This window comes from Lemur catta, chromosome 2 (assembly GCF_020740605.2).
Source record: "Lemur catta isolate mLemCat1 chromosome 2, mLemCat1.pri, whole genome shotgun sequence".
Classification (NCBI taxonomy): Eukaryota; Metazoa; Chordata; class Mammalia; order Primates; family Lemuridae; genus Lemur; species Lemur catta.
In genome coordinates this window covers 102,260,309-102,272,558 of record NC_059129.1, presented here as the reverse complement: position 1 = coordinate 102,272,558, position 12,250 = coordinate 102,260,309, and the positions used below count along the sequence as shown (strand labels likewise).

General features: G+C 34.3%; 1 protein-coding gene across 2 annotated transcripts in view; it reads right to left on the bottom strand.

Annotated features, from left to right (window-relative positions):
* The window catches only part of FIG4 (FIG4 phosphoinositide 5-phosphatase), a 98,471-nt gene that overhangs the window by 61,043 nt on the left and 25,178 nt on the right, over positions 1–12,250 (bottom strand). The window contains exons 4-7 of one of the 2 annotated variants that reach the window (XM_045544169.1): positions 11,861–12,017; positions 7,524–7,574; positions 4,209–4,357; positions 1,081–1,209 (exon numbers count right to left, since the gene is read on the bottom strand). In XM_045544169.1, coding sequence (XP_045400125.1) covers positions 1,081–1,209; positions 4,209–4,357; positions 7,524–7,574; positions 11,861–12,017 — 486 coding nt within the window. The remainder of the gene's footprint in view (positions 1–1,080; positions 1,210–4,208; positions 4,358–7,523; positions 7,575–11,860; positions 12,018–12,250) is intronic. The other variant, XM_045544170.1, reaches the window with a different exon arrangement.

Genomic DNA, 12,250 nt, shown 5'->3' with positions numbered 1-12,250 from the left:
CAAGAAAGCATGATAACGGTTATCATATTCACCCATTTAATGGTCTCAAAGCAACCACTCCTTTAAAGTTTTCACTAAAGGTCTTTAAAAGCTTAAGACACAAGGAACAATGTCAATTAGAAAACATACTGGGTGCACAAATGCCCCATATGATCTCAAAAAGTGATAGGAAAAACCTAAATATCACTTGTACATGGTATAAGCTGCCTTCTTAAACCTCATAACAAAATTACACTTTCTTGAAAGGTCTCAACGTAGCTAGAAATTAAATGAAAGATCAAGCTGTAGAAGGAAAAAAAGTTTTTATAAAATTGAATTCATCAGCTTAACCCAAGGCTCAACCTACTTCTGTTTAATCTATTATGGCCCCTTCCCTGAGCTATTGCAGGCTTTTCCTAAGTCACGTCCCTTGTTCTAGTCCCATTTTACTTAATCCAACTTGAAAACGGCTGTCAACTCAAGCTTCCTAAATACTACTTTGCAAGCATCACTCTCCCAAACAAAAACTTTCAAAAGTTCTAGCACCAAACCCAAAGTTCTAAGCCTGATCACCAAGGCAATCTGATGACTGGCAATCTGACTCCCACCTACCAATCTCCTTCCCATGACATCTACCTCCTGGGACTTTTATACACAAGCCACGAGAACACTCCCATGTATTTTCCTACCACTTGTGTTTCGACAGCCTCTGATCTCTCTTGTCACTGCTAAGGCCTGATTTTTGTTTAAGGCCCAGGCTAGGTCCTACTGTTACCATGGGCCTCCCCCATTCTCCTCACCTCCTCAGTGATTCTGCTCCTTCTCCAGGATAAGCATGATACTTACAATCTATATCACTTACTATGCACACTGCATTTCCCTCCTTGTTATTTATTAATCTTTCTGCACGCGTACAGGCCAGTTCACATAGTCTGCCTTCTTCTTTGTATTTCTATTAATACTACATGGCCTCATGGGTAAGTTTTCCTGTTGGGGTGCGCAGACTGATAATTATAATATTATAATTCATATGGAGCTTTCTATAAATTGGTAAAGCGTAAGTTTCATAACATGTACCTTAAGTTTGTTTAAAAAGGATACTTGACTGCCCACAGAACCCATGAATAATATACAACAGCCAGTCACGATGCACAGTGTTTTTAATTATGTCCAGAAGTTCACCATTCCACACATACTTCATGTAAGGCTCACTACAGATTCCAAACACGCCTGAAAAATAAAAGTTGGATCAGAAAGATAAGGAAATTGGTTGACACTCAACTCATTTTTAAGTTCTTAAACTTCTGTTTTTAACTTCAAAATAAGATGCCTGAGTAACAGCACTGCCACTTTCAGTGGATATCATTCCTATCAGCGTCCACAACATTGTGCTGATCTGTACAAAGTCAAAGAAGAAATGTATATTCTGATATGCGAGAGTCTTAAGAGAAAAGAAAACAACAGGAAATTAAGGACGTGTACAAATATAGGAATAAAGCCAAGAGATGACAGAGTAGCGGTTGAGCGTAAGGCTGTGGAGTCAGAGTTCCTGGGTCCAAACCTTTGCTCTGCCTCTTATCGGCAGGTGACAGGCACAATCAAGAGTATTACTCATCTCTGTGCCTCTGTTTCCTCACCTATACGTGTGTCATGTGGTTGCTGTAAGGATGAAATTAGTTAATAATGCACATAAAGTGCTTAGAACAAGCTTGGTGCATTACTAATACTTCTATAAATGGTAGTTATTTTATCAGGCCTTTTCTATATGAAGAAATTAATTTCATCAAACATGATTTTAGCATATCCAGACAAATTTATTAAACAGCAGTGAGTTTTACAATATTTACACAAAGTGAAAAATAAGAAACAAGTATATGTATAAGATAACAGCTTAAAAGATTTTAACAGTTCTGGATTGCAGTCAATACCATCTTTTTTTCCTCAAAACATGATCTGTTCAGAGTATTTATTATTTATATGCTATAACAAATACACTTTAGTTTGATTCATAGAAACTAAACTTTCTCTGCTCTTTCAATGCATTACACAAAAGAATGAATATTACAGTTATGGACTAGAGTCCCGTCTTTGTCACTTACCAGCTCTGTGACATTAGGCAAGTTACTTAATGCATCTGAATTTCAACTTTCTAAACCATACAATGATGTTACTACTACTCACCTCAAAGATATTGTTTAGATAGTATATGCAAAGTACCTGACACACAGTAGAGATTTTTTTAAAAATGTATTATTTTCCTTTTCTACCTACTCCCACACCTACTTTCACTGGCTGTTTCTCAACAGGTTACCCCTGTGTGGTAGAGAATACTGCACCCAGCAAAGATGTCTGCATTCTAATCACCAGAACCTGTGAATATATTACAAGGCAAAGAAAAATTATAGGTGCAGGTGGAATTAAGGTTGCTAATCAGATGACCTTGAGATGAGATTATTCTGGATTACCCAAGTGGGCCCAGTGTAATCACAGGGTCCTTATAAGTGAAAGAGGAAAACAGGAGTGTGAGTGTCAGAATGATGTAATATGGTGGGGTTTGCAGGTGGGACGCTTCCACTGGCCATTCCTGGCTTTGAAGATGGAAGGAAGCCATGAGCCAGGAAATGAGGGCAGCCCTCAGAAGATGGAAAGGGCAAGAAAACTGATTCTCCCCTAGGGCTGCAAAAGGAATGCAGTCTTGCCAGTATGCTAATCGTAGCCCACTGAGACCCACTTTGGACTTCTGCCTTCTATAAAACACTAAATCTGTGTTGTTTTAGCCATCAAGTTGGTGGTAATCTGCTACAGCAACAACATAAAACTAATACACCCTGTCATTCCTATCTATCAAGCAGAATTCCTCCAGAGAGAGCAAGAAATTAAGTAGCATTGTAGGCTTAATTCAGAGCCCAGAACAGATACTCAAATTCAGATTTTGGATAGCATGTAGTACAAATTTAGTGATACTTTCAGTTTTTATATTACTAATTGTGATATTCAGAAGTGATGCAAGCAAATATTCAGATACACTAGTTGTCCTGTCCTCCACCTGTCTCTAATGGGATGGGTTATCATTAGGGTGTTTGAACCAGGGCAAATTTATATGATCTAGATGAATCTGGGGGTAGGGAGGGTGCATTGGGTTTGACCTTCGCTCAAGTGATAATCAATCAAGTAAACTAACAAGAGTCAAGGACATGACGTTCAGTGTAAGTAACAGCCTAAGCCTTCTTATGGTTGACCAGCATCTTTGACAAAACTCCTAATAGAACACAGCCTCCTTCTGAGTATCCTCCAAGGGCAAACCTTCTGGGACCACTTTAGATTAGATTCTACCTCTGCACCTACATCTTCATCACTACCATTTAAGCTGTATGGAGCGAGGGGCCCAAAGACACTATTGACTTACTTTCCACAGGCAGTTCAATTTGGATAAAGTGCCTTAACTTTTGAAATGATTCCTTCATAACATTCACATTAGCAATGCCCCTTGCTTTAGAGTTCTAGACCACCCCAAGAATCTGGAGACCAAAGTACTGATAAAGGGGAGAGAAAGGTACCGTGTGACTGGTTTAGTCCATGATCTCAGGGGCACCTGGATGAATCACTCAGTGGTCCTGCAGTGGTCCTGGCAGAAGCAGGGGCTGTGAAGTACTGATGGGTCAAGCTGGGACCAAAGTAATCAGAGCCTCTGACCTGTAGCACTGATTCATCTGGACATTGGCCATACGATCTTAATTTCTAGGTCTCAGTTTCCTACTTAGTCTTTATTTCTATAAAACTGGCATTTCACCTACTGACCAGAGTTTTTACAAGGACATTATATGCAAATGAATAGCACATAATAGGTCACCCATGGTAACCTTTTTCTAAAATTCAGCCCATACTGAACTGGTCTCTATGAAGGAAAATAAGGTAGTGTGTATTACCCAAAACTGACAAATAATTCTCCATTTAAACTTCACCAAAAGTCTAGGCCTGAATGTATTCAATAAAAAGTGCATGAATAATTGCTAGAAAATGTCAGCATATAATTTTCTGGCTGGCCTACAAATGAAATCACATGGTGATTAATAATCTCTATAAAAATGAATTGGTCAAGTTCATGTATCCAAAACAACCCCATGTGAGGACAAAGAGCAACGAGGGATGGAGAAATATGAGTGAATTTAATGAGGTGCCATTTCATGGATGCCACATTACCATATATTAGATATGCCAAAACCACCTACCGCTTCCACCTTGTGTAATTAATCCTTCATCTTCAAAGATGTCAAAGCTCTCCTGGCGAGTCTGGGCTGTTTCTGACTTCAACATCTCCAGGGGCATTCGCAAGACAGTGAGATTATATTGAAGTGAGTGGGACAAATCATAGCTGTAACTGAGACCAGAATTGAAACTTAATAAGAATTACAAAAGCAAAGCATATTTCACGGTCTTGGCTCCCATATGGAATTAAAATCTGTGAACTAAATTACTTAGCACCTGTTACTTTAGTTGGAAGTAATGCTGTTCAAATAAACACTGCAAAACATAGCAAAATATGAACATAGTTGGAAATAAAAAACCCATTACATGACTTAGGCATCTGCATGACTAGAAATATACCATATAGTGTGAGTAACCTACATTCTTGGATTTGTACAATGCACATTTTTTGCTTCGTACTGAAATCAATCTAAGGTTATGGTCTTGTGCAAAGGAGTCACACTTTCAAATGTATCTGAATGGGGTTCTATAGATACTACTATGCCCGCTGCAACAGTGCACAGTTCTGTACCCTCATTTACCCACGAGCAAAAATAATTCTATTAATTATTAATGGTGGCATCATAACTGACTTCATAATAAAACAGGAATAAGCAAATATCATAGGCCATTACCGTGAAGCTTGTTTTAGGAGAGTAAAAGCCATTTGAAAAATTATAACAGTCTCTGTGCAAATTAAATTTGGCCTTTAGCCCAAAAGAAACTCATTAGAATTCTGATTTCACATAATTAATACTGTTTTATAAACATTTCTAGCTATATATTTTCTAGCACAGAATTTCAGAAAGTATCTTGAATACTTTAGGTTTATACCAATTTGTTTCTAAAGTAGTTCAGTAATATTTTAAGACTGTTACAATTCTGTCTGGGGAATCACACACATTATTTTAATTATTATTTCTGCTTTATTGATATACTTTAAAATTGATTTCTATTTCATCTGTGAAAGTCAATTTTACCACAATTGCTTGATGGATCCATTCATTTTAAGAGCACTTAATCTCAAAGGGATAAAGCAATATGGAGATACCTTAAACAGATACAAGTAGACCTACCATTTGATCCAGCAATCCCATTATTGGGCATCTACCCAAAAGAACAAAAGACATTATATAAAAAAGACACCTGCATCTGAATGTTTACAGCAGCACAATTCACAATTGCAAAGATGTGGAAACAACCCAAGGGCCCATCAATACATGAGTGGATTAATAAAATGTGGTATATGTATACCATGCAGTACTACTCAGCTGTAAGAAATAATGGTGATATAGCACCTCTTGTATTTTCCTGGATAGAGCTGGAACCCATTCTACTAAGTGAAGTACTCCAAGAATGGAAAAATAAGAACCACATGTACTCACCATCAAATTGGTTTCACTGATCATCACCTAACAGCACATTTAGGAATGACATTAATAGGGTGTCGGGCAGATATGGGGGCGTGGAGGGGATGGGTGTATATGTACACAATGAGTGCGATGCACAGTCTGGGGGATGGACGCACTTGAGGCTCTGCCTCGGGGGTGGGGGGCAAGGACAATATACATAACCTAAACTTTTGTACCCCCATAATATGCTGAAATAAAAAAAATAAAGAAGTTGGTTTCTGATTTTTTTTTTTCTTTTTGAGATGGGGTCTTTGCCACAGAAGCTGGAGTACAGTGGTATGATAATAGATCACTGCAGGCTCAAACTCCTGGGCTCAAGCGATCCTCCTGCCTATGCCTCCCAAGTAGCTAGGACCACAGGCACGTGCCACTATGCCCAGCTAATTTTTCCCTTTTAAGAGATGGGGTCTCACACTATGTTGCCCAGGCTGGTCTTAAACTCCAAGCCTCAAGCAGTTCTCCCACCTCAGCCTCCCAAAATGCTGGAATTATAGGCATGAGCCACTATGCCCTGCTGTTTTTTGATTTTTAACAATCAATTCTTCTTAATTAAAATAATTGCTTTATTCTAGTGATTCTTAAGAATGTATTATAACCTTTTAAAAAGCCTATTTATGAGACACATAACCTACATAATTTCACTTAAGGAATGACTTCATCAGAATTCTGTGGGGATGCAGACAAAATGGAGAAACATGAAGCAGGGGAAGACCATTTCTAACAATACCACCAAGGTTCAGACACTATAAACATTAAATTAAGCAATAAAGACTGAAAAGTGGATGATGGAGGCAAATACAACGGAAATATACATTCAATAAATATCTGTGGAAGTGAAAACTATTTCTTTAGAAGCCCCTCACTCTATCAATGTTAAATAATTGTTAATAACTTTCTTTAGTTTTACCAGTGTCTTCACACTGGTAAAGTGGACCACAGTCCACTCTACATAGTAGATATGTTCTTCTTTATTTCATAAAGAAATGGTTAACTATGTTAACAATTAAAAATAAATTTTAAGAAATACAAAGTATTCTATCATTATTTAACACCAATAGCTACAAATGTCCTAGGTCCTCTTTTAGTCCTTATGACTCAGGTCCTTATTGGTGCATGCTATTTTATGTTCTATGTTTCAGTTTGGATATTATAACTGACAGAATTTTCCATCTATCACAACAACTGTATCTATCAGGCCCACATACTGGTCACATTAGTGGTGGCCTAACACTTTATCATGATGCTCTACCATAATTCACTTGCCTGTTCTGTAAGTATCAATATTTGGGTTGTCCCTGGATTGGCTGGTTTGCTTTTCTGGACTATCACAAATAGAGAAGCTATAAATATCTCTTTACTAATAAGGATTCATATTTTCCTTCCTGGTTTATTTTCTTAGGATATATTTTGATATATGCTTAATGCTATATCCTTTCCAGGAAAACTATTAATTTATAATGCCACCCTCAGTATTACAACAGTTCTTCCTATTTTAAATTTATTTTTACCTAATTTTGCCAGATTATTCACTCAAAATTGAACTGTGAAATTATTACAACACTGTATTAGAAGCGGAAAGCAAATTGCAGTTTTGTAATTCAAAATTTAAAAATGAGAATATTTCTTTAAAATATATTAAATCCTAGCTAAAACAAAAATGATTTTTATAGTGAGAATAAATACCTTTTAGTTTATCCATTTGGATTTTCAAATATTAGATTTTTAAAGGGAGGAAATAATTATATTTTGATGCTTTTAGATAAAAAAAAATCTGGCTATTTCAAAAAATAGAGTAAGTATTACTGTGTGTTCTGATTCTGTCTTTACTCTTGGAAAATGATATAAAAATTTAAACGATTAACAGGAGCAAACTAAGCTCAAACTTACCTAAAGTAAAAATTGCTAGATAGGTCCACATTTTGAAATATTCGTAGATACCTAAAAAAAGGTCAAGTATGTTACATTCATACAATACTATTATTTTTCATAGTTTAACATGTACTCATATATACATTTATATTTGTAAATGCACTCATTGAGGAACTGAAACCACACCTGGAATAGGGATTTCATCTGAAGCAATTTTAAGTCTGTTGATCACATCTTCCAAGATAGTTTGCTCCTCATCACTGATTACACCAGTGAGAAGGAAAGTCATGCACCTCCATGTGTGGGACACTTAGATTTTGAACAAGACAGAAGTAAATCCTGTTTCTGCTTTTACAATGTGCTTTGCAAATGCTTTGAGGATGGAGAGAGGAGAGCAACAAAAATAAGCAAAATGTTTGTAGGTCATCATAATTTTAAGTTGAAAAGTTTTTAAACTGAAAAAAAGGTATGGAATAAAATATTCACGTGTCTATCACCCAGGACTAATAAATGATCACATTTTTCATATTCATTTCGACTTTTTTAAGGTAAATAGCTAAAAAATGATGTAAAAAGTTAAAATCTCCTTTAGATTTCCCTCGGAGCTTAATCATTTTCCTGTTATTGATTTCTTCCAGTCCATGTGTCTCTTTACTTTTATTACATTAGAGACATCTTTAAATAATATGTAGCATTACATTGTATATTTAAAATATTTATGCAAACATTTCAAACTTTGTGTGCTGTCCTAGAACCCACTTTTTTCACTCATTTTTTGAAATCTAGTTGTGTTGAAAGTTATGGGTTTAATTTGTTCACTTTAATTGATATTTGGTACCTTGTCATATACAGCCATCCCCAGGTCTCCATGGAGAAGGGGTTCCAGAACTCCCGAGATACCAAAATCTGCAGATGCTCAAGTCCCTTATGTAAAATGGCACAGTATTTGCATAGAACCCACACATATCCTCCCCATATAGGAGAAATACTTCAGAGACCCCTTAAAGACAACATAAAGTATATTTAAATCATCTCTAATTACTTATAATACCTAATACACTATGCTATGTTAATAGTTATCATATTGCATTATTTAGGAAATAATGACAATAAAAATATGTGTATACGTTCAGTACAGACACAATTTTTGTTTCAAATATTTTCGATCTATGGTTGGTTGAATCCATGGATGCAGAACCCATGGATAAAGACGGGCGACTATATATGACACACTTCATTTATCCATTCCTCTGCTGATAGACTATTAGATTCTTTCTAGTTTTCCATTATATGAGACAATGCTGCCAAGAACATCCCTTGCATGTTTTCCTGTACGCATGTATAAGAGTTTCTTTAGAGCACATGCATAGAAACAAGAACCTACTGGGCTGTAAATAATGTGCACTTTCAATTTTGCTAAAATACGTCCAATTATCCTTTGAGTGGCTAAAATAACATTACTCAAACTCATAGTGTATAACTCATGGTATACAACTCATTTCCCACATCTCTGCTAACATCTGATGACAGCAGACATTTTGATTATTCCCAATCTAACTAATGAGAATAAAATGCTACTTTTTAACCTGCATTACCCAAATTACTAGTAAGATTCAGAATCTCTTCTGTGAGTTGCCTGTTTCTAACTTTTAACCGTATTTCACTTAAGTTGCTTATCTTTTCCTCACTGATTTGCAGAAATTCTTCTAAATACTAATCCGTTATATATTGCAAATATCTACTTTCAGACTGCTGCTTGTCTTCTAAAATTTGTCTACATTATAAATATATATTTTTTTTAATATTTTTTTAATATTTTTTAATATTTTTTTAATATTGATAGCATCAAATATATCATGTTTCCCTTATGGTTTGTTCTTTTTGTATTTTATTTATAAAAGCTTTCTCCACACCAGAATTATAAAAATATTTACCTTTATTTTCTTAAAATTGTCTTTGTGCTTCTGAAATTGCTTCTTGACTATTGTCAGAGATTGGAATATAATTTTACTTGTGTCCAAATGGAAAACCAGCACTATTGAGGCCATCTTTTCCACAATGACTTGTAATCCTCACTCTATCATATTCTAGTTTCCCACATAAAACAGATCTTTTTCTGGGCTTTTTCACCTCTGTTCATTGACCAACATCAATTCCTCCACCAATACCAAGCAGTCTTACCCTAGTTTACTATCTGATTATCTTAATTACTCTAAGTCTTACTGTCTGGTGGGACTTATTCCTTCTTGTTTTTCTTTTATAATTATCTGGACCATGCTTAGACTTTTGCTTTTACATATCAATTTTAAAATCACTTTGTCAAGTTCCATTTTCAAAAATTCCTCTTGGAATTTGGATTAGAGTTACATTAAATTTATGAATAAATTTTGGAGAAAACTAGCATCTTCACGACATCAAGTCTTCTCATCCATAAACAAGGGACATCTCTCCAATTTAGAAATTTTAAAAATCTTTTAATAATAATTTTCTCCATAAACTTTGTGTAGCTTTTGTTATATTTATTCCCAGGTACTTTATAAATTTTCTAGTTTCTGAAGATTACTGGTTCCTACATGCTAATCTTCTCTTCAGTCACCTTGCTGAACTTTTTCATTAGTTCTGAGAGTTTGTAGATATTTTTTGAGTTTCCAAGTAGAAAATCATGCTGTCTGCATGACAATATTTGCCTCTTTTCAAGCTTTATGCCTTATTTTTCTAGTCTTATTACACTGGCCAGGGCCTTCAACATGACATTGAATATTAGTAGTGATGGCAGATACCTCTCTATTGTTCCTTACCTTACTTAAAGGTAATGCTTTTAAAATTTCACTGCTAAGAATAATTTTGGATATAGGATTATAATAGGTATCATTTACCAGATTAAGAAAATTTGCTTATATTCCTAGTTTGCTAAGACTTTCAATCACAAATGGGCATTGAATTTTGTCAAATATATTTTCTGCAAATATTAAGAAGATCATAATTTTCCCCAACAATATTTTAATGTGGTGAATTGCTCTAGTAAATTTTCTAAAATTGATATAATCATGCACTGGAGGAACAATCTCTACTTGTCATTATATATGAAATGTTTAACGGTACTGTATTTTATTTCTTATTATTTTACCAAATATTTTTACTTAAATATATTATTGAATAATACAATTTTATAAGTATGTTAAAAGTTTTTCCTATCTAGTAATATTACTTCAGTCTACCTATAATAAACAATTAAATGGACATTATTCTAGATGATGTCCATTTACTACACACATTAATAAAATAATTTTACTCTTTAAAGATATTCAAATCACTATATATAACAACATAATTTATATTAGTATTCTTGGCTAAGGAATCATAAAGATGTGGTTTTCAAATAATATAAATCTCTTCAACTTTTTCCTATCCCTTGAATTCATATGCACTGGTCAATCTGATCCACTTTCAATCAACACACTATGCCTGCCCATAAGCTGTATAAGATACGATTTTTTCAGTTAGAGCAAAAACTGTATCTGGTAAACTGTACTTATCCTCATCTGAAACAAATTATTTTTTTAGAACCCAATTCCAAATCATCATCAAAAGCAATGTCACAAGTGTCCATTATCTAAGGTCTCACACAAGAGCACATCACCAAATTTAAATTTTGGTTCATGTATCAGAACAACACTATACAAGTATAGAGTAAAATTAAAATCTAAACTGTTACCTCTTCTAAAAACTTATAAATACTTCTTTGTTCCATTTCAATCTTTATGATATTAAATCAACTCAACCTTTATAATTTTGAATTTATCAATTTGTTAATAGCTTTTCCCCATTTTTGAAGAGTCTGGACTACTAATCTTGCAGAAAGTTCCACAGTATGGGTTTATATGTTATTTTCTCATGCTTAGAGTCAAGTTAAATTTTTAGCAGAAAACTACAAGGTAATCTCTGTCCTTTCCATTGCTTCATATATTAAGAGGCAAATAATGCCTGTTTTGTCTCATTATTGGCGATGCTAAGTTTGATTATTTGGTTATTATTTTGCCATTTTTTTCATCATAAAAATACTTTTTCTCTTTGTAAGTAACAAAGAGATCCATGGAGTTTAATATGTTGAGATTGTGTGATTATCTGTTTCTCAATAACAAGCTCTCGCCTAACGGTTTTAGTAGCAATTGTTGATCCTCGCCTGAACAATTGTTATTGCTTTAATGGAGGTTTTTAATAGTCCTTGAATAAAAGTTGTAGAATTCTGAGCCACCATTTGATGTTTTTATATAACATTTATAATCCTTTGACTATAGTTTGTTTTCTAATTGATCTACCACATTAAAAAAAAAGCAGTTACCATCAGTACATACCTAGCTTCATCAGGATGAGTAACCCGTACAGAATCATTGGGTATATAGATCATATTTGTATCTTCAATCTTATATATTGCATGACCTCCAATATCTGCCATCTTCCTCCGTTTAGTTATTAACACAATATAATAGCCTTCTAAAAACCTGACAAAACCTATGCAACAAAAAAGAAAGATAAATATGTTTTGTAAACTAGGTAATGCTTTTAGATGCATATTTAAAAGGCCAAAGATATTTGATAAATGTCCTACTTTATTATTTCTATGATTTATAGTCATACAAATTTTCAGTTGTCTTAGAATTATTCTCTAGAAGTATCTATACTGACATTTATATCACTTAAAAATATTTAATTTAAACAATTTTATTTAATTCATTCATTCTTTT